Raw genomic sequence first — 21,067 nt, forward strand, 5'->3', positions numbered from 1 at the left:
CGTTGACGTTGACCAGAGTAAACGGGAAAACTCCGGTAAAGGCACTGGCGATATCAGGGCAGAGGGAAGGGGTCTAATATTCATGTAAGTTGACTATTGGAAAGTCTAACAACTGTCAAATGTTGACACAGTTAAATACAGTTATCTAAGCACTAAATACGTTAATGGCGAGTAAAACCACCAGGTCATGCACCAAGGAACTGCCTCTGAGCATTTCTCCCCAACTCCCCCGAAAACGCATCCAACATCACAGCAACAAGCACACATTCCACACTCGCCTTCCCGCCCCTAGCGGTATTCTTGATCCTCAGTCTCCACTGTCCCGACCTCACAATCCACGACTGATTCTCATCCGCAAACCTCCTAATAACGCCACCATCCTCAGTCCTCCTCCTCTTCCTAGGATTCTCATCATCAAGATTTAGGCTGGCGACGCTACTATCCTCCTCCTTCTCCTTCTCGCGGCCCGACCATTCCCTCCCATCCAACCTTATATATGAATCGTCATCAATCACCACACGCACCAAGTCCCCCTCATTAAGCGGAGTATTCCCAGGGCTCGCAGGCTGCGAACTCGCGCCTCCTTTCTTCATGAGCAGACCCAACGGTTGGTTGGTAGGTAAATTCAACTTCGTAGCGATAACCTCAAAGAGTCTACTTATTCTCGTCTTACAATCACCGAAGAACTCCGCGCGGATCGCTGGCCAGCCTGAATCAAAACCTGACTTGAAATGCAACCTTGTGCATTCGCCGCCTATCTCTAGAACCAACTCGTATGGTTTGGTGTCCACGAATGGTCGAGCATAATTTACGTACCCGACTAAACCCATCTGTGGATTATGCTGCATGTCGTACACGGAGTTTGCCGGAGGAGGCGGGGCTGCTTGAGACTGATCCCCAACGACTGAAATGCCTGATTGCCGGACGTCTTCTAGTCGTAGAGTAATTTCTTCTTTCTTGCGTGAGAGGTTGAATGAGATGGAGTGGCGGATGAGCTTTTGCTCGAGGCCCTTGAGATGGAAATATCTGCAATCACGGAGTAGTTCTGCGCGATGGTCTTCATTTTTGATGTGTAATGGATAGCCGCGTAGAAGTTGCACTAGCTGGGCAAAGACGTCGGCGGAGCGATTGGGTATTGAAGGTGGTAGGATGGAGGGGGGTCGAAGAAGACCATCGCGGTGGAGGCCGGGAAATACTTCGGCTGGCGTACTAAAGAATACAGCGAAGCCCAAGGAGAAGTAATTGGGGCTGTTGCCTGGGTCTGAAAATATATCTCGCGGAATCTGGAAATCTCGATGTCCAATCGATATAAAGATACTCTCTTCGTAGAGCTGAGATACCAATCGTGGTACTTCCGATTGTTAGCACGTACCGTAGACCGAGAATAGAATATTTCTTACAGCTATAAAACTGCGCATCGGCAAATAACTTCACAAAATGGCTCCCGTCCGTGGGCTTGATATGATAGCCTTGTAAATGTAACGAGATGTCTTGAAATGTCACCGGATCCCGATCGATATACAGCGTCCGTATGGCATTCGAATCATCGCCATTCTCCTCGGCTTGTTTCAGCTGACACTGAAAAAATTGGGAAAAGTATGAGGGTGCTCTAGGTTTCTCAGTCTTCATTCACGGAAAACCGCTCTAAGGATCGTCTTCCCAAGGAAAGGAAACAGGGTACATACCATCAGAGCTAATACTTGCCCCACTTAACCTGAACAACTCACTTCCAATCTGAATAGGAAACACCCTTTCGTGAGGAAGGATCTCTGGAATGTCCGTGTTGAACTTCCTCGCTCTTGTTACCGCTGGATCGCGTAGTATGCCAGGCGGATTTGGCGTTATCGTGTCCTCTCTCCTGATGGGCATTCCAGCATTGCCTGGTCCTTTGCCTTCCTTCGCTCGTCCCCCTCCATTGCTAGTCGCCATTGCTTGCTTCTTCGCCCGACCAGCCTTCCCAAGGCTTCGAACTTTCTTCTAATGTGGACCTAAGGCCCTGGCCCCAGTTTGCTGCCCCCCAAGAGCTTGTCGTTGCGGCGTTCTAACACGTGATACTAAGTAAGGATGCTGACGCTGCACTTTCCGCGTCTCACTCAGCTGTTCATGAATTTTGGCGGCGGTAGTTACCCATTTACATTGAAAAAGTATTAATACAGCCTGGAGGTAAGATGCGCTCCGCCCTGGTTGGATTTTCAGGCCAAATATGGCAAAGAAGGAGTAGATGATGAGATGAGACGCTCCCTGAGAGGATCTCCGTACCTTGACTTAACATCAAACCGATTGGAACAGGATAAGCGCTAAGCGATTTCGGGATGGTTCCGGCGGTTATTGATATCACGTGATATGAATTTCTCAATGCACATTGTTTGGGGGCGTCAGCAGGGAATTATGTTTGGGTCAGAGATGGTTTCTACTGGTTCAGAGCAAATTTGATTTTGATGATGAAATTGTATATATATATTTATTCATAATTCAGTATTAGTGGCTGCAACCCCGTTGTAGCTATGTCATCAAGCCCCAAAATCACAGAAGCCACATTGCAACGAATCCTATCGCCATAGCAAACGAACATGAGACTCTGCTTCCTGCACTCTTTGATGTACTAGCCGCTGGTGCATTCGTCCCTGAGGCTGTGGGGATATTCGTGGCAGTGGCTGTAGGAATAGCTGTCGCTAGTCCAGTGTATGCATTTGGATCCGTATTTGATACGTTAACGTATTTGCAATTGGCATCATACAGGGACGGGTTAACAGCATTTGTGCCGGTAACATTGTCATATGCCAGTCTGATCAAAGTATCCCCCGAAGCGTTATAGGACGGCCAGCCATACTTTGTTAATCCTTCTGCCGGGTCCTTCGCAAAAGCAGCCCAGGCACCACGCATGTATTGTCCAATCGACACCTCTTCGGGCGTATTGGCTGGAATTGTGGGTGCAGTATCGAAAAGAATAGGGAGCTCGGCAGAATGGTATGCACCGGCCTCGGACGATATTGCAGTGTTGGGGAAAACACCAAAGTAGCGATAGCGCCAGGTTGGATTTCCAGAAGATACGCTGGCGTTGGCGCGGAGACCTGTCGGACAGGTAAATTCCTGGAGGTTGAAAATATCCCAAAACACATCTGGGTAGGTTATGCCAGCCAGAGCAAATTGTGTCCTAAAGTAGCCGCTTTCATAGTTGTTGCTGCCAACAAGGACAGGAACCTTTGCTGGGGTTCGGTCTGTATAGTTGGAGAATACGACCGTGTCATCGACCGTGGGCCCGAAGAAGCCTAAGATTGCGGTGGTGCCAGTTGCGGAAGGTATTGCGCTCAAGATCGAAGCATAATCCTTTGAACGCATACAAGAAAGGACTGATGCGGCGTCAGACGAGGCATTGCCACATCCTAGCTTTGTCGTAACGTTGAACCAAGCCACAGCACTCACGGACTTTGCGTTTGGTAGACCCCAACTGAAGACCGTGCCAGACTCCGGGATGAATCCAGCAGCAATTGGATCCGAATTCCATGCATAAGAATAGTAATCGACAGAAGCGCCTCCAGCTGACTGGCCGAAGAGTGTAATTCGCGACTTGTCACCTCCAAAATTCTCAATGTTATCCCTAACCCATTCTATCGCAAGCCTTTGATCCAAAAGAGCGAGGTTATTTGTGCTAGTGGGATTCCCCGGGAAGCCCAGAATACTCAAGCGATAGCTGCTAATTGTTAGTACATCTGCATGAATAACAAAAGTAACATAGGCCACTTACTTCAGAGAGACCACCACAACATCTTCCTGCTCCACAATGCTTGCTCCGTTATATCCTTCGTACGACGTGCTCCCACTGCTAAAGCCGCCTCCATATATCCAAACCAGAACTGCCTTCTTCGTGTCTCCTGTCTGTGGCTTCGTCCATACGTTTACATATAAGCAATCTTCGCTGTAATTGGGTGTCAAATCGCTGAAGATGGTGTTCATGGCGAGGCCAGCCACGGTAAGGTTTGCAGCCTCAAGAACATCTGCGGAGGGGATTGAGCTGGAATTGGACTTCCTCACTGGACACGATGGGCCCTGCCAATGCCATATTAGCTTCTATCAAAGGACGGGGTTGCATGGTAACCTACGAAGGATGTGCCATTGATACTGGAATTGCCCGCATACTTGACCGGAGCAGCAAACCGCAGGTCCCCAACTGGAGGTTGTGCAAAAGGAATACCTAGATATTCTGAGACCCCCGAGTTGTTTTTACTATTAGTGGCAGCATGGCCGGAAACTGGACCGCTGCTCGTTTGCACCGTTTGGCCAACTTTCCAGCTTGAAGCCCTCTCGTGGATTTGTAAACCCCCAATGGATGCGGCAGAGGCGCCGAAAGCAGCACTCAAGTGAAGGAGGATATCAGAGGTCTTCATCTTGAGGAGCGGATATAGAAAACAACGAGAGCAAGCTGGATGACGGTGACATTTTGGGAGAGCTCAGCTACTTGACTTGGCCGGTAATATTTTCTGCTCTCCATTCCAGCTCCAGCCGCGACTGCCTCGTCCTTTCCCCGTACATTGAAAAGGTGGAGTAGTGGAGAAAATCAAGCTAAACCAAGAGGATGGAGCCGCCATGTTGCATGTCCAATAACGATAAACCCACCGAGGGCATATTGGCGTCGGGCCAGGCGGCTATCGGAACGGTGTATGGCTCGGTTGGCGTGTTAAGAGCTGGGTAAGGGAGTGTAGGGTCTGGTAGGCCGAGAGAAAGGAGCCCAGCGTGGGATTCTTCTGCGGGGAAGCTTCGGAGAACAGCAATAAACAGTCCGCGTTGGGGCGTAGTCTCCTAGCTCAGCCTTTCAGGTGATCACACTGGCCGGTGAAGTTACTGCTTACGGGTCTGATTGCGACGATTCCTTCACTAGGACGGATGAGGCGCAATAGTCAGTTGCTCGGTCATTACCAGTTATTACTTATTTCACGTGGGTCGGCCCCCTCAAACTCCCCATCTTCAAGTCAAAAGTTCTAACAGACCGTTATTATTACGACTTCTAATACTGTCGGAACTTCGCCCACCAATGGTATTATGTCATATCTGCCAAATCTCACCCAGCCACGTCATCCAAGGCTCCGAAGGAGCTTTCGTGCACCAAGTGGACGCCCGGAGTGTGACCAATTGTGACCAAAATCCTAGTTCGAGATCATTGCGGAGAGCGTCGGAAGTCTGCCTGCCGTATAGTAGCGAATTGTCCTTTCTGGGAAGTATTGTATACTCCTTAAGAAGGATGCTTTTATTGAGTGCTGTATCGCTATGGCTACTGCCCTAATAGTGGTGGCATAGCATACCCTTAGATACTTACTCCACTTGTCCCTCAAAATCGCAGATGCGAACAATGGACTGGCTAACGTGCAATATCAAGCATGAGAAGTGGGCTAGTCAGTCTGCTGCAATGTACCTAGCTACCTATCTAGGTAGGTAGGGAGGTAAGATGATCATATTATCAAGGAATGGAATGTTAGTAAGCGCTAGACAACCATTCTAGAAGGTGTACTTCGTAAGCATTGTCCACGCCTCAAGACCACAGCCGAGGTTTGGGTGCGATGTCAGATTGCGGCCAAATCCCACGGAGTAAGCTTCCCTTGTTTTCACACTGAGTGCTACGAAGTACAGTAAGAACAACATTGTTCACTTCTCTTTTATCACTATCACAATACTAGCTAATGAGCTTGGCAAATTATTTCCAAATTTCGCTATTACTTTTCCAGGTGTCTAAGATCCGTCCATCAACTCCAGGCTGCAAACGAAACCCACTCCTTCAAACCGTTTATATCTTACTTAGCAGCCAACACGTTTGGTTCACCTATCGACGTCTGCAGAAACCTTGAGTTGAATCCCACAACACTCTTAAACATGTTGTACGCCTTGATATCCAGTGGCAAGGTTTGTGTCGTGATGACGAAGCTGGGACCTTCGGTGCAAGGTGGCGTAGTCAAGGAGCCTTGATACATGCGCATGGGTTGAGCATTCAATGCTGTTATGAGAGGGGCGAAGTCGATGGGACCGGTTTCGGTGACAGAGCCGGGGGCTCTGATGGCTTCAATGGAAGGGAGGAGGGCATTTATGACCGGGTTGCCGCCGTTGGCCTCACAGAGTTGGAAGAGGACAGTTAACACGGCTATGGACTTGTCTGTGGTAGGTGAGTTAGCGACGCGTAGATGAAAAGGGGGATCGTGATGTGATGGTATAGGACGGAGATGGGGCAAATATTCGTACCTTCGGCTTCATGAACCATGTGCATTTCCAGAGGGAAGTGTTCCCCAGCGATAGTATGCTCACTAGGTGAGTGGAAATGGAATTGCTTCAAGCTGAAACTGTTCATCCATAACATGTTAGCATCAGCATATCTTTGCTTCACTCAACCATATTGTGCTAGGCCGGGATTTGAGGGAGACAGGAATTACCTCTTGCCACCGATAACAGAACTGGCGTTCTTCCCCTCCATCAAAACCTCAATCGTCGTCCCAAGATTCTCAAACTCGGCTGCTTCAACTGCTGGAATATTGATGGTGAGCGAACCAGGCTCTACCAACGTACTGCTCTCAGGTGTAATATTGATCGGAGATTGATTGCTGCCGTTTGCACACTGAACGTTCTCCGGTGCGAGATTTTGCCAGTTTGCTCTGAGTTCTAGTCAGCAATAGATCCTTGATATGAATGTCCAAGATGACGAGTCCGAGGTGGTGATAAGACTTGGGTGACATACGGTCCTTGGGTGCCAATATATCCAAATTTCCCAACTTCAACCCTCTTGACAAGACCATTGGTGGTAACTGTTCGTTTATGCAAACTTGTTCCATGACCACATGATGCTGTGGCAGATTGGACAAAAAGATTGACAAAAAGGACTAGGTAGGACGTTGAAGACTTCATGATTACCGCTTGCAGCTCAGCTGACAATAGGATAAAATAAAATACTATAGTACAGGACTTTGCGATTAGTGTAAGGAAAGAGACACTGATAGTTGGGGTGCAGAAGAAACGAAAAGAAGAAAGAAGTAAAGCTGGTAAGACACAAAACAGCGAGAGATACTGATGAAGATAAGTAGCCCGTGAATCAATAGTGAACCGAAGATTCAGGAGGCGCAATATACCCACGAGGGGCTTGGTTCACGAATGTCTTGGATTGCAACAACAAGCAACTCCTTTTCTCTTGGCTGCCCTTATCAATAGATGCTCACTGGACTACTGCTTATACCAAGAGCTCGAAAGTCTTGGGAGATGACCCTTCTTACGACTTCCAAACGGCCCTGTAGGCTGGGCAAACGAGGCGTGTCGATATCCCGCGGCTCCGGCCTGCTCTGCAAACCCGAGCCTCTTGATTGACCAAAATGAAGGCGCACAGTCCCCATGCACAGAGAAGTGCCCAGAGATTGTTATGTTTTGCACCCTTCATCATTCAGCCCTGGAGTGGCCGCGTCTGGCTAGAAGCTGTCGGAATCGAATGACTTCTAAAACACCGTCGCCCGTGGGGGGGGGCCGCACTGCCACCCGACATCGATTCGGGGCCTAGACTCCCCTACAAATTACCACGAAGACTCGAATTGTCGATCCCTATTTTATATATCCATTATTGCAACGCATCATGACATTCTCCCAGTGTAGAATGAAAAGTACCAATAGCAATAATAACCGCACTCTTTACTCACGTTCCGGATCATTTCGTTGGTACATTTTGGTATTTATCTAGGATCTCGGTCGTTTCGACGATTTGCCCTGGGATTGCCAAGGTGTCGGAGCTTACGATGGTGGAAACCTGCTGGGAGGAAGCTTTCGGCTGCATGGTGTAGAAGACGGGGCAAGTTGGGACGAGCCCGAAGAGGAAGAATGGCCTGGGCATAGCTCTATTCTCGGACATGGCATAATCCTTCCCGTCGAATTGACTGATTTCTGTTTGTGTATATTTAGCACGATCCCCGAACTATTATATCAGCACCCGGAAAGGGCGAGTTAGAACACCCGTTCAGAATATATTAATGGGATCTCCATTTTAATACATCGGTAATCAAGTCGCGCAGAATCCGGATTTCGGTCTGGGGTATCTTCTTGAATCGTAAGGCATGACATGACCGCGTAGCATACTAGCAACTGATCTTCATACCGACTCCAAACTCCCGCTAATTGCAACCCTTTATTTCCCAGCCTCATTAATCGCCTTTACCCCAGCCACCATGTTCTCTGGCCTCTTCCAGCTCACTGATCTGGTTTTTATAATCTTCATACAAGCCTCGGAGCTGGCCATTTTCGTCCCACCGATCCACTACACTATTCGCGTAGTTCTTCTTTTCCCACGACCTCATTCTTTCGCGCTTCACCAAGTGCTCGGCATCAAGTTCCCCTTCAGCCTCCAACGTGCCTAGGACCCATTCGTAGAGGTGATACTTCCAATGTGCAAGGAGATGTGCTTTTCTGGCCTTGTCTCTGCAGAATCTGGAAGCACAGACAGGTTAGTGGAAGAGTACACTTTAATTCCAGTGACCAAAAGTCGGCAGAGTACATACCGTCCAGCGAGCCATTCTGTTTCCTCACTTGGAAGATGACGGCCAGTACCATCTACACTTCTGCTCCTGTCGGACTCCGACCCCGACTTATCGTTACACTCTGACTCATCATCACTGTCGTTTTCCTGTTGAAGCTCCTCCAAGGTATGGTTATCATAAGCCTTTCCCTTAAACTGGATAGCGTAACTCGTTGGGTGGCTCCCGCGATTGCATGCTTCGCATCTGATTTCCCCCCGTAGTGCTAAGCCCTCACCAGGTCCCAATCGTCTCTCCTCGAAGACGGGGCGAGCGTCTAGGGCGGCATTGAAATCCGCCGTCCACTGTGAGGATCCATATTTGCTGCTTCGTAAAATGGCGGGCTTTTGGTTAAGCTTTTCAAAAGCTCTCACGTAGACTGGGTCCCGGCTAGGAAAGGCTGGGTTGAGCTTCTTGTGAACGAGCCATTCCACTACATCTTTGAAATGTTCCTTTTCGGGTTTATTGTTGGCATATGTGAATTCGAGGGGAATAGCGTGGTGAGGTACACCAAGATTCTCTTCATCGTCCTCAATAATGAAATCGTCTTCGTCACTACCATCCTTGTCCGGTTGAGGAGGTTTGGGGCTGGTTCTGGGCTTTTCTACTGTTTCCTCCTCCATTTCTTCATCCTCGAACTCCGAAAGTGCCTCCACGAGGTTTGAATCACTTTCACCGGATTCAGACTCCGAAGGAGTCAGCTCAGGGTCCTTCTCGCCTGCACGCTTGCGCCTCAGTTTTTCAAGCTGTTTCTCCTTCTCTGTTCTGTGTCTCTTGGTCTTATTCTGTCGGGTGTAGCGGTCATTTGCATCGGAACTTCCGGGAGTTGCTGTCCTCCTATTCCTGAATGTAAGCCCACTCGAAGATGGCAAATCACTATCACTGTCGTCGTCACGCTCTTCTAAAAACTTCCGCAGCCGTTTCGCAGGATGTGGACTGATATCAGAATCATCCTCGTCATCGACCTCTTCTTCTTCTGAAACTGGTCGTCTGCGGCGCTTCAGAGGTGTCACCACGTCACTATCTTCGTCCGATAATTGGACAATCGTTTGGCGCGGAGTTGGCGCTGCTTGACTGGAAGAGATTGTGGGCGGGTCCCGATAGCTTGTTGTGTCGACTTGGATCGGCTGGCGCTTTTCACCAGAGCGGGTGGTACGAGTCGTAAATAAACCTGGAGGTCGGATTGCGGTTCGTGATTTATCTGGATGTTCATATCGAACTTTGGCAGGAGTAAGTTGGGAGGGGGAGGAGTTGGCAGGCGGATCGACTGGGTCGAAAGTAAGGCGCGTTTGCCTCTTCCGTCGATCTGTGCGCTTCGGATTGGAAGCCATATCATCGACTATGTAGCGTTTTAATCAGCAGATGCGTAGGTAGATGGGAATGCAATGACGCTTTGAGTTTTGGGTAGCGTATGGGGGGAGGGTGGGGCTGCCTTGAGATTTTAAAACAGAAAGTGGAGGGTGCAGTATAGTGGAGAAATGGCCGTCGCAGTAAGGGTATAAAGGAGCTAGAATGTGCGACACTTACCAGTAATGATATGCCAGTCCAGTAGATCCTTTGTTGGTGGTGTATTTCCAGATCGGACGCACTTGGGATGATGTGGGAGCGCGATTTCGCGATGCGATGCGAGGCGAAACTCACAAGTCTTTACGCGACAGCATGTGACCTGCCCCATCAATACCTTACTGTACTCAAGCCTCAAGACTCACCACTTTTTGATTCTCATTCTGCCATCTTTATCAGGTACCTAGGTACCTTACCTATGCTAGGCGGCGTCCAGGTTCGTTGCGTTTCGACGTCTCACCACTTTTAGTTCTGCCACCGGAACTTTACCTACAGGTATCTTAGGTAGGCAGAGATGAACGTCCGCATGGGCCCGTTGGTTCGAGGTTGTTCGGGTCTATTTCGATTAGGACTACTAGTCCTAAAGGGAAATCGATCCTACGGCCTGTGAAAATTTCCTAGTTTGTATACAGAATAAATTCTAAATTCTAACTCTATATGCTAAGCGCTAAAGTATTCGCTACCCTCTACTACTGTCCCTGGGCTAACGACGCTCGCCATCCTCGTTCGCAACCTGCCACTGTCGTCGTCATTAACCACAACCCTGACTTGGCTTCGTGCCAAATTCTGCCCATTTTCGTTAACCAAGTCGGTGTAGTGCATGCTGCTGTTATCCGACTTTGGCGACTCTCCAATGCGAGGGCGGAACATGCCTCCGTTGCCGGCTCCTTGGGTCTGCCAGGCAGTGAGTAGAACCTCCACTTCTTTTCGTGCATCTGCAACGAATCCGTCCAGGTCTATATTAATTTTGGCTACACCGAATGGATCCTCGTATGTTTGGGCAATGCCTTCTATTCCGTATCTTGGTGGATCGTCAGTAATTGTATATTAATCAGTAGCACTCAGACTGGAGACTTACAATGTAAACGCAACGAATGCCACCAGTGGTACAGCCCACCAGTCCAATTCAGAAGCCAGGGCGAAAGGGAGGATCCCGCAAAATAAGGCCAACGTTTGCTTATGATGTATGCTGCCTCAACAATTAGAGTTTGTGTCAGAGAACAGCGGAGAGGACTTGCAGATGAGCGACGGGTATCGGCACCAGGCGAATGACCTCCATATTTCCATATGCTTTAATCAAATCATCTAGTTGTGAGAGCATTCTTGAGGAGGCGGCATTATGGAACCATCCCCTAAATCAAAAATATTAATATTACAGTGCTTAGCTGTAGGCTATTCTGATTGGAACTCACTTCTTTACGCCTTCGCTAATGAACTTCTCAATAAAAGTTGCCAACTCGAGAGTTAAACCGAGTCCCCGATGCTCGTACCCTTTCAATCCGGTGGGTAGCAAATCTTTATATTCCTCCGTCGTGGCATCTTGTCCATCTTCCGTGAGGCTGGTCCCAGGGCTAAGAGCTACTCCCCATTCTGCCCTCAAATGGTTCTTGATAGTGTAAAGCATCGCAATCAAAATCTTGACCGTCTCAATCGTCCTAGCTTCATCAGCCTTCGATAGCTCCGGTTCCCGTTCAACAGATGGACTCGCATCTCGCTCGCGCGAGATCATTTGCGCTCTGATATTCCGAGGAAGCATGCTGTCGCTGGATAATACTGTATGGAGCCCAGACGCTTGGGGGGCCGGTACCAGGACCAAGAGCTCTCGGGAAAGGCATCGGATTGCTGTCGTAACTATATTCAGTTCACAGCGGCCACCCCAAAACCGCGAATACGCTGTTTGATTGCGAAACACGAGCATCAAACCGACCACAATCGACAGAGAAGGTATCTATAAATTATTGTCAGGCACGTGATACTGTGCAACTCCGGAGGGAGAGGGGCTCACGATGCTGCTCGGGAGGTTAAAGTCATTATTGGTACGCTGGTTGACATAGACGATAAATGCGGCCAGGAGAGCGTGTACGGAAACAGGAAATATGATAGCTGAGAGGTATGGTTAGATTACTGGGTGTATACGGTTCTCGATGGGCTACCTACTGCCATGAATGGAGCCTTTCCAAAACCTCAGAACGAGAGGCCATCTACTAACGTATTAATATTGCAAAACTTATTCGAATCTCAGTGTATACTGGTGCAGCACTTACCTCCTCTCCTTTTTTCGTGAGCTATTAGCTAGGGGGTACGTATCAATACGGGTTCGCGATCGATCTCTATCATTCGCCCGCATCTTCGCTATGGGTAGCATAGACCCATGGCGAGAGAGTGAGATGGGCATCGTTAGACTGGGCGAAATGCATGTCACGAACGTGTTATTGCGATATGTGAGGAATGAGTTGGTGTTTGCTCGCGGCCTCTCATGACGCAAAGAAGTTGAAGCCTTACATTACGGACCGGCATTGGAAACAGTTGTGTACAGTTTGACTGGTTCGCTAGAAACTGGCGGTGGTGAGACAGCAAAACCAAACCCATTTTCATACCAATGCGCGGGGGTGCTGATCGAAAGCATTCCATCTCAATCACGCCTACACGGAGTAGGGAAGTTTACGAATAGCGTACTTGTAGAAACCTTTTCCCGAGATGAGATGACTATAATTACAACACAGGCTTTGTAACCCGAATGCCTGTAGAGCAACCTTCCCAACCCAACACTCATAGATATACAATGCTAGCATGCCCCCTTTTATTTCTTATTCCATATCCCCATGCTCGCAATAAACAGCCATTATTTGATCATTATAGCGCTGGCTTTGCTTGCGCATTCAATTGGGCGCTCACTTGTGCTGCTGTTGATTGATCAGGGGTGAGAATCTAGTTCCATTGAGTCAGCCTGTGTTAGATAAAAACGGTCGTCAATTAAATGATAATGCTTACCTCACGAGTGCCTTGCTCTCTCATCTTCATCTCGTTCTCCATCTCAACCACTTGTTGTTCCTCCGCAAACGCCAACGCCCAAGGCACGCCTAATAGAAGCGCACTCGTGCTAACAATCCAGAGCGTCTTGCCACTCAGGAAAATACCCGACTTAATCCAGCTTGTGGTTGTATCAACCTTCTGAGAAATGTATGATCGGGTGGTCGGGGGGATTATGTCGCGGAGCGCAGCCAGACGATCTGCGAGCGTTTCTTCATCGGGAATATCATCTTCATCATCCGTAGATATCTCCGAATCTACAAAGGATGTTAGCTGTAGTAAGAAGGTATTGATCGCACGATGCACGAACCAGTGTCAGTGTAGTAGTCGTCCTCGTTCTCCTGAGGGCCAGCCTGCTTTGTCTCGAAGGACTCGTCCTCAACTTCGACTAATTCAACCATCTTGTAAATCCCGCAAGGTGTATAGTATGTATTGCGACTGCGAGGTATGTATCGTAGGATAGAGCTGGGCGACGGTTGAGGGCAAGAGTTTGGTATGGAGATGCAGGCTGGAGCACCTTCGAACTTGGCTTCGTCAACTTTTTTGGTCTCGGCAACGCTAGAGACTAACCCATGTCAGTCGCGACGCGCTATCCTAACTCGAGTAACATGCTCTTCGGATGTATCCCGAGGTTGTCACAACTACTACCTGCCTCCGGAATGGGTACCTTAAAGATTGATGGTTTGCCTAGGCACGCATAGAAATTGGAGGAAATACAGCAAACTATAATTTTTCTAAGTGGCGTAAGTCGAGGAAGTCCCCTTTGAAAATGAATTAGATGAATTGATATTAGTAATACATAGCTCTCGCTCAATGGCGGGGCTAATATACCCATTGTCGTTCCTCCACTCGAACATATCCATAAGCCCATTCAATTTATCTTGTTGCGGGACGACTTATTTACGCAAAGACGACTGGTATTACGATCCGAAGCCCGAGAAACCCGTCCCTCTGAGATCTACCAAAGTTAGCAGCAAACCAAAGGAAATTCAGAAGCAGCCGGCGCGCTACTGGAAGGCACAATGCGCATTCAGTGGATTGAACCAATCCTGGGCTATAAACGGCCTACAGCTTTGAATTTGGGTCGAAAAAGGAAATGTTGCGGGAGATTAAAGCAGTCGAAATGGAGTTAAATAAAGAGTTCAAGGCGAGGAACAAGGCTCTCCCGGATACATTTGGAGCTCCCTGAAGAGCGCTGAACAGAAAACCAAATTAAATCTCTTGAGGTCCCTTCCAGAAGAAATTCCCAAAGGTAGCATAGAACGGCCTGCCGATTGGTATATCATAGCACCCAAAGTGGGGGTTAATGAACGGCTTGCAGTTGCTGCTCAAGTGGAGAGTATGGGTCCAGGGACAGTATCGTCCGATGCCCCATGGGCAGGAAGGAGAAAACCAAATCCAGATCGGTGGATAATTATAGGACGGACGAGGGATGCTGTACGGGACTAGCTGAGGAAAATTGAATGGGAAGCAATTCTATTGAAGCTACCAACGGCTAGCGGGAACTTACTCCAAAGACGCGGAAATAAAATACTACTAATGAAGAGTTACCTGTGAAGCAGAAGAAGCAAAAGACCTCAAACTAGTGGGACCTTCGTCCTCCAAGCAGCGTTCTGAACTTAAGGCTCCGACTATCAAATCGAAAGCAAAGTCCATAGTGGCGCAAGGACGACCGACAGCTGCAGACACTTCCAACATGCGGAAATTGTATGAAATGGATGCCGATGGAGATATCCAGATGTCCATGGTTCCATCATTCCCGGAAGATGAACTGGCCGAGGAAACTTACGCCGAAAAAACGTTTTATTTAGGGGCCAAAGGCAAGCCAACAGCTCGGCAGCCAACGTGGAGATATAGGTGGTGTGCTGCAGAAACTAGCGAAGGAGAAACCTAAATGTACTCAAACTAGGCAGCTCAGCACAAACATCTAGCAAGAAAGGCACCGAGTTATCGGGACCTTCATATCAGATGTTGCCGGTGACTGCCACTTCACAGGTGTAAAAGCACGATTGAAGCCCCGTGAACCACCATGGAGTCAATGGAAAGATCGAAGCGAAGGCGATTATAATCGTGTATCGAAGGTGAATTTATAAACGCACCTCTGTGTTACTTGATTGGTTATGGCTGTGATAGGTATGTTTTGGGAGAGCATTTGCAGTCAGAAAGTATTATGGTGGCTTGGGTAGTGCTAGACAGAGGCGCCATCATTTTGCTTATTATTCTATATTTTAGCTTGTTAGATGGAACTCCCATTGTGTTATGTTGCACTACAGCCACAACCCATATAGACTAGACTCAGATAGACCTATATTTCGGCCGCAAAGACGATTGGTTTGTTTTATTGGCTGCAATGAGGAAAAGAGTGTCGAGATGCCGTGAATGGCCTCGGCGGGAGACAGTAGTCTGTGCTTGTGTTGGATCATTTACAGTAGTGCCAATATCGGGCCCAGCCCCTGCGAATATGATAGAATCCAGACCGTGATGCTGCCTCGAGGGATCATCAGAGGAACTCTTCAATAACGTGGCGGTGTCGCCCATCCTTCCCAATCCAACGCAGCGGATATATTCTCAAACGTCATGTTCTATTGGCTCTATTGTCCAGTTGAATCGGAGCGGGGAGCTCTGTGCGTCCAAACCGCACGGCGAGAACAGACGGTCAAAGCGGATCCATCGCCAACCTGGAGAAGAGTGCGGGCAAAGAGTTTCATGCGGTACTCTGCATCCCGAACGAAGGCTTCGAAGCTGAACGTTGACAACAATCGTCCGCACACGTACTCACGAACAACTCGTCGTCGAACGGCCACAACAGCTTAAGCCTTAAAGGGAACACTGGCGGAAGAAGCAATAGTCAATCACGCCTCTCAACGCGCGCGCTAAGCTCCAAAGTGGCACCGCAGGGGTCCAGGGCAGGAACAGGAAGCATCTTTTTGGCCGATCTGGAAACCTTGACAGCAGACACAGTCCCCTCAACAGTCTCTGCTATTGCATTGCAATCGCATTGCAATTGCAACACCAATACTAATAGCATAAACCTCGCCCACCGCCAGGTTTATGGGAGCTTTAATGCCCTGAGTCCGTCGGCAGCAGATAAGCTGCTTTGGAGGATCAATGTTCCGGCACAAGCTTACCCCTGAAAGCGAACTCCGAAATATCACCAACGATTCGAGGTACCAAAACACCACGATCTAACTGTGTGCGGTCGAGTAGAATCGCAAGGCCATGTCGCTGAATGGCTTGGATGATGTGAAGCTCAAGGAAGCGCACGATGCCGCTGTGGCCGAGCCAGGAGGATGGTGAGACCCCCCCGGGACTTTTCTGTTGCCCACCGCGAAGGATTCTGGACCACAGGCTTACTGAATCTTTGCAGGTTTCTTCTCAAATATATCTTGCGAGATGAGGTGGGTCTTCTAGGACGTGGAAATGGGGGCATCGTGGAGATTCGGAATACCATAGCGACTTACGAAGAGCCGTCGCCTCTATTCGGATTCCTACGCTATAGGAGGAGAAATGTGCTTATCAAGTACATTCCTGAAGATTGTTCGAGATTGGTTCAGGGTGAGCATATTTACCCAATCCAAAACTCCTATAGGACACAAGCTAAGATTTGCCCTAGCACGCGTTACCGTTCACTTCAACGCTGTTACGGAGCGATTTTCTCCTCACGATACCGTGTTTCCCATATCCAATTCTAAAGAACTTCGAGATACCTCACTCTCTGCAGCATGTTCGTTACATACCGCCTCTGGGTCTACATCTTCGTCAACGAGCTCTCTGAGGGGCCGGCGGCTAATGGAAATTGCTGAAGATGAGGAGGAAGACACTCGAAAGAGACAGTCAACTGTTCTAGAAGAGCGCCCAGTGACTGCAAAAGCCCCTTCAGTTTCCGGAGTGCAGATCTCCTCTCCACCAGAGCCTCCTACGAATTCACTCCCGACTTCCACTTCCTTTTCGGCCAAAATCGCTGAGCTCGAAACATCACCACCTCCCCCTCGAGAGCCTCACGATTCTAGGGCTCGGTCACGCTCCCCAACAAAACATACCGACGAACCAGAACCTCGAAAATCATCCCAGTCGACAAGACCCAACCTCTACACCTATAATAGTCATAGTTCAATGGGCAGGCCAAAAGTAAAGTTGGGACCAAGGCCTTCACTCGATGTGAGCGGGAGGCCGCATACTTCCGGAGCAACTTCCCATTATCGTCCAGTCTCTACACTTCCTGTTGGGTTGAAAATTTTCTCAAAGGGATCCAGGAAAGGAACTGGGAGACCGCAGTCCCAATACAATGTGGAACCCCCTAGCATGACTATTTCGCCCCCGCCAGTACCAGATTCCATGTTACCATCATTCGCAACCGCTCCCTCACGGCCTCATACTAGCGGCGGTCGACCGCCACCTAGTCCTACTGCTTCAATTAGGCCTCTAATAGGAACTAACCTGAATGCCGCCAAAACATCTTCCATTACTCCTGAAAAGGCACGACTTATGAAGGCTTTGGAGCTCCGCAAGAAGCAAATGAGCGCACCACATCCAGTGGAACCGCTCTCACCAAGTCCCAGTACCAATCTCGACGCTCCAAGAGCTGAACCGAATAGACTATCTAGAACGCCAAAGGACGTTAATGACAGCTTAACTGTACTGGATGACATGTTGAGGGGGGATGATTCCGGGATCTCATTTGGCCATAGCTCGACCCTGAAAACTGACGAGTCCGACGCAACGAGATCAGATTCATATCCAGCATCACCTGTCGGGCCTTCAGAGCATGCCGAATCAACGAAGGCTTCGTCAATTTCCGAATCCACAGACCAAACCGTGCAGGACGCGGACAACTCCAAGCCACCGCCTCAGGTGGCGGAACCAGAGTTGGACGACAATATTTCTAATAATGTGGACAATCAAGAGCCTGTGTCATTGCACGAGAAGGGCGTAGAAATAGGGGATGTTGAGTCCGACTTTCAACTACCACAAACCACGTACGAGCCTGAAAGCCAGACAACACCTACGCAAGATAGTACATCAAAGTCCTCCTCGGAACCATCGGAATTAGCACTAGAGGAGCCTTATAAGAAGGATGATGAACCGATAGCAACTGCAACTGATCACCCTCTCGCGACCTTCCATGTTCCAGTGCCTCAGGTTGCAGAAGCCCAGGTTGCAGAAATCCCCCAGGTTGCAGAAGCCCAGGTTGCGGAAAACCCCCAGGTTGCAGAAGCTCCGGTCGAAGTTTCCACCACAGAGGAAATCCCAACAGAGGAAATCCCAGTTACTGTTCAGGAATCAGAAACCACGGCTATTCCAGTACCTGTCGCCCCAACGAAGTCTCCCGCAAAACCCGAACCCAAGGAATTGAAAATCCCTAGATCGAAGTTCAGCATGCAAAACCTCCAATCCGATGAGGGAACTCCAAGCATACCAACACAGCCAACCCCACAACCAACTCTCTTGTCAACTTTCCATACTCCTCAAAAATCGCCAATTGTAAGCACCATCTCCGTTGACGTAAGGGAGCCAACCGCGGAAGACGACCAAGCGAACGCAGACCAGATAACAAATAAACGCCAAAATCGACGGGGGCTTATCGAGCCTATTCGGACAGATCTTGAGTTGACTGATAGAAGTAACCGCAATTCTGATGCTAATTTCTCTTCCGATGAAGATCTTATGGACGAGTTACAGTCGGCAGTGGTTGAAGAGGCAAAACCCGTTTCGGTTTCAAAGACTCCGATGACGCCTTTATCACCTACTGTTAAGAAAGCGGACACATGGCGGCACAGACTTTCCCGCGCAGCCTCCAATCCTTTACGAAAAGAAGAACCGGAGTCTCAGTTACTCACACCTCCCGCTAAGCATGAGACGGTACGGTCCGCTTCTGCATCTTCTGCTTATTTAAACCGGATCAACCAGGAGGCTGCAAAGCCCATCGCCAAGAAAGTCAATCTGGGTTCTGGGATTTCGCAAAGAATCAAGGCGTTGGAGAAGCTCTCCAGCACGGCCCCAGGAGCTACCGCTGCTCCAACTGCGGCTTCTCCTGCTGCAGGAGCCACATCGTTCTTCTCGGTTAGGAAGAGCAGTATCCGTAGACCTTCGAAATCTTCGTCTATTGCTGAGAGAACAAATTCGTTAACCAAGAACACACCATCACCCTCTATATCTCGCGAATCTTCACCAGAAACTGTGAAGGTCCGTGACAGATCTAGCTCTATCAAAAACCGTGTTAGCGCATTTGAACCCAGTCCGGTTCCCTTCGATCGGCCATCTCGATCACGGCCTGAGTCTATCTCTGTCACTGCAAGGATAATTAGAGACCCAGCACAACCTTTCCAAACACAGCCAGAAGTCGGCAAAGACCCCTTTGAATATGCTCCTTTAGATCTCAAACAATCTCCGTTGGTAATTAACCACCAGAAAGCAGTTGTCAAGCCTGCAAAGGAAACCATCCAAGAGAGGCGTCTTTCGAAAGAAAAGAGGCTGTCAACGTCGTCCGAGGCAACAAACACCACCCCGAAAGGTCGAAGATCATCTATCACGGTAGTAAAAGACCTGATCAATGATACCCGTTCCTCGTTCGCTGAGCGTCGCCGGTCGATAAATTTTGACCCATCAGCCTCATCAACAAATCTTAGGACCCCTTCTCGGCCACCCTCCGTCAAGTCTCCATCCCGCCCACCATCTACCCACGCATCCCCCATACATCAAAGATCCATGTCTATTAGCAGCCGTTTATCTTCTTCTAGTCACGACCAGAACATAGTTTCCCCAGCACCTCTAACATCTGACTATGCGTCCTCGATTGGCGAGGAAAAAAGCGACAAGAAGTCCAACCGAGCTAGTCGAATGCTTCGAAGAATGTCATCTTCTCTTTCATCGGGTCGTAAGGCCATATCTCACGCAGTGTCTCCCACCGTCCGCGAAGAATCTGAGCCGCCGAATAACGGTTTCCCGACTTCTATGTCACCTCATCCTTCAACGCCCCCCACACCTAATATTAATATTGGAGATGTTAATGTCCAATTTCCTGATAGTCTACTCTGGAAGAGACGCTCGATGCTACTCGACCCTCGTGGATCTCTCCTTCTGGCGCCGCTAACAACTAGCGGGAACGCAAAGAATCAAACTGGCGGCGCCACTCGAAGATTCCATCTCAGCGAGTTCAGGCCGCCTGTGATCCCGGATGTCGAGATGCAGGAGCTTCCAAACAGTGTTGTACTTGATTTCTTCGAAGGAGGGGGATTACAGGTTGCGTGTGAAGATCGGGCTGGTCAGGGACGGATATTTCAGGGTATGTCTCGGCTCTGCTCTTTACATCCCAGTTGCTAACGCACATAACAGCTCTTCAAGAAGCTCACCGGACATGGTCAGCACACGGATAGCCATGCCACTTCACTCCCCCACACTCACCTCCTTTTCCTTGCCCCTATTGAGGACCGCGATCTATTCGCGCTCCATTTTTTCTTGTTCATATATTCTCGCAGTCTTTCACCGGGATTGACAAGTCCCATTCGGCGATTATGATACAAGAATGCTCATGTTAAGCTCTTGTTGTATCATACTCAGATACCAGATCTTTCGCCAGGTCACTAAAATTTGTTCTATGTACTGCACCCAAAGGGCACGCGCACGTTCTGTGCATCTCCTTTGTTTAGTTGACACTTCAGAGTTTGTACTTATTTAACGCCCAGCCATTAGCATTGCACATTGGATGCACTGAAAATGGTGTTTTTGGAGATGGTTGGGAGGCTGGGATCGACCTTGACATTAAACGGAATTGAGCTGAATTGAATCAATTAAATTAAGATATGTGACCAGCGGTGTGAGTAATGATCGTGATACGGTAGGTAGGTAGGTACCAAATACCTACCCTATCTTTCAACAGTGTGGTGATCTTGCCTTAGAGTAACCTCCTCTTCAGCGTAAATTTTTGGTTGCTTCTGTGCAGGGGTGTTAATGTTTATATAAAATAAATTGTAAATTAAAACCCTACAAAGATATCGAAGACTAAGGACGGCATGCGGGTTTTAAATGTTGGACTCTTGCATATATCGTTGCACAATTACCTCGGAGCTTTGGGCTGATAAGAAGCCCGATGTTGACGCGACTTCCAAAAGCTCTTTACGCGAGACGCGTTTCCCCAACACCAGCCCACCACAGAAATATACAAGCCGACA

General features: G+C 48.8%; 6 protein-coding genes across 6 annotated transcripts; 1 reads left to right on the forward strand and 5 right to left on the reverse strand.

Moving 5' to 3' along the window:
- Positions 1-185: 185 nt before the first annotated feature.
- On the reverse strand, positions 186-1,929 carry BP5553_03751 (POZ protein; the record flags this gene model as incomplete). Its single annotated transcript, XM_032012374.1, has 3 exons — positions 186-1,351; positions 1,401-1,607; positions 1,686-1,929. The coding sequence occupies 3 exons, from the start codon at positions 1,927-1,929 to the stop codon at positions 186-188; spliced, it is 1,617 nt and encodes a 538-aa protein (XP_031872067.1).
- Positions 1,930-2,523: 594 nt separating this feature from the next.
- On the reverse strand, positions 2,524-4,385 carry BP5553_03752 (uncharacterized protein; the record flags this gene model as incomplete). Its single annotated transcript, XM_032012375.1, has 3 exons — positions 2,524-3,691; positions 3,746-4,047; positions 4,101-4,385. The coding sequence occupies 3 exons, from the start codon at positions 4,383-4,385 to the stop codon at positions 2,524-2,526; spliced, it is 1,755 nt and encodes a 584-aa protein (XP_031872068.1).
- Positions 4,386-5,783: 1,398 nt separating this feature from the next.
- BP5553_03753 (putative Carbonic anhydrase) lies at positions 5,784-6,882 on the reverse strand (the record flags this gene model as incomplete). Its single annotated transcript, XM_032012376.1, has 4 exons — positions 5,784-6,139; positions 6,226-6,323; positions 6,414-6,632; positions 6,716-6,882. The coding sequence occupies 4 exons, from the start codon at positions 6,880-6,882 to the stop codon at positions 5,784-5,786; spliced, it is 840 nt and encodes a 279-aa protein (XP_031872069.1).
- A 784-nt stretch (positions 6,883-7,666) lies between these two features.
- BP5553_03754 (uncharacterized protein) lies at positions 7,667-12,264 on the reverse strand (the record flags this gene model as incomplete). Its single annotated transcript, XM_032012377.1, has 11 exons — positions 7,667-7,899; positions 8,171-8,439; positions 8,511-9,864; positions 10,053-10,113; positions 10,578-10,890; positions 10,948-11,045; positions 11,092-11,221; positions 11,282-11,817; positions 11,875-11,972; positions 12,027-12,070; positions 12,134-12,264. The coding sequence occupies 11 exons, from the start codon at positions 12,262-12,264 to the stop codon at positions 7,667-7,669; spliced, it is 3,267 nt and encodes a 1,088-aa protein (XP_031872070.1).
- A 458-nt stretch (positions 12,265-12,722) lies between these two features.
- On the reverse strand, positions 12,723-13,300 carry BP5553_03755 (uncharacterized protein; the record flags this gene model as incomplete). Its single annotated transcript, XM_032012378.1, has 3 exons — positions 12,723-12,797; positions 12,861-13,156; positions 13,210-13,300. The coding sequence occupies 3 exons, from the start codon at positions 13,298-13,300 to the stop codon at positions 12,723-12,725; spliced, it is 462 nt and encodes a 153-aa protein (XP_031872071.1).
- Positions 13,301-16,118: 2,818 nt separating this feature from the next.
- Positions 16,119-20,272, forward strand: BP5553_03756 (Uncharacterized protein; the record flags this gene model as incomplete). The annotated part of the gene is made up of 4 exons (XM_032012379.1): positions 16,119-16,192; positions 16,267-16,454; positions 16,513-20,181; positions 20,232-20,272. The coding sequence occupies 4 exons, from the start codon at positions 16,119-16,121 to the stop codon at positions 20,270-20,272; spliced, it is 3,972 nt and encodes a 1,323-aa protein (XP_031872072.1).
- Between the last annotated feature and the right edge of the window lie 795 nt (positions 20,273-21,067).

Source organism: Venustampulla echinocandica (assembly GCF_003357145.1).
Source record: "Venustampulla echinocandica strain BP 5553 chromosome Unknown scaffold_1, whole genome shotgun sequence".
In the NCBI taxonomy this organism is placed as follows: domain Eukaryota; kingdom Fungi; phylum Ascomycota; class Leotiomycetes; order Helotiales; family Pleuroascaceae; genus Venustampulla; species Venustampulla echinocandica.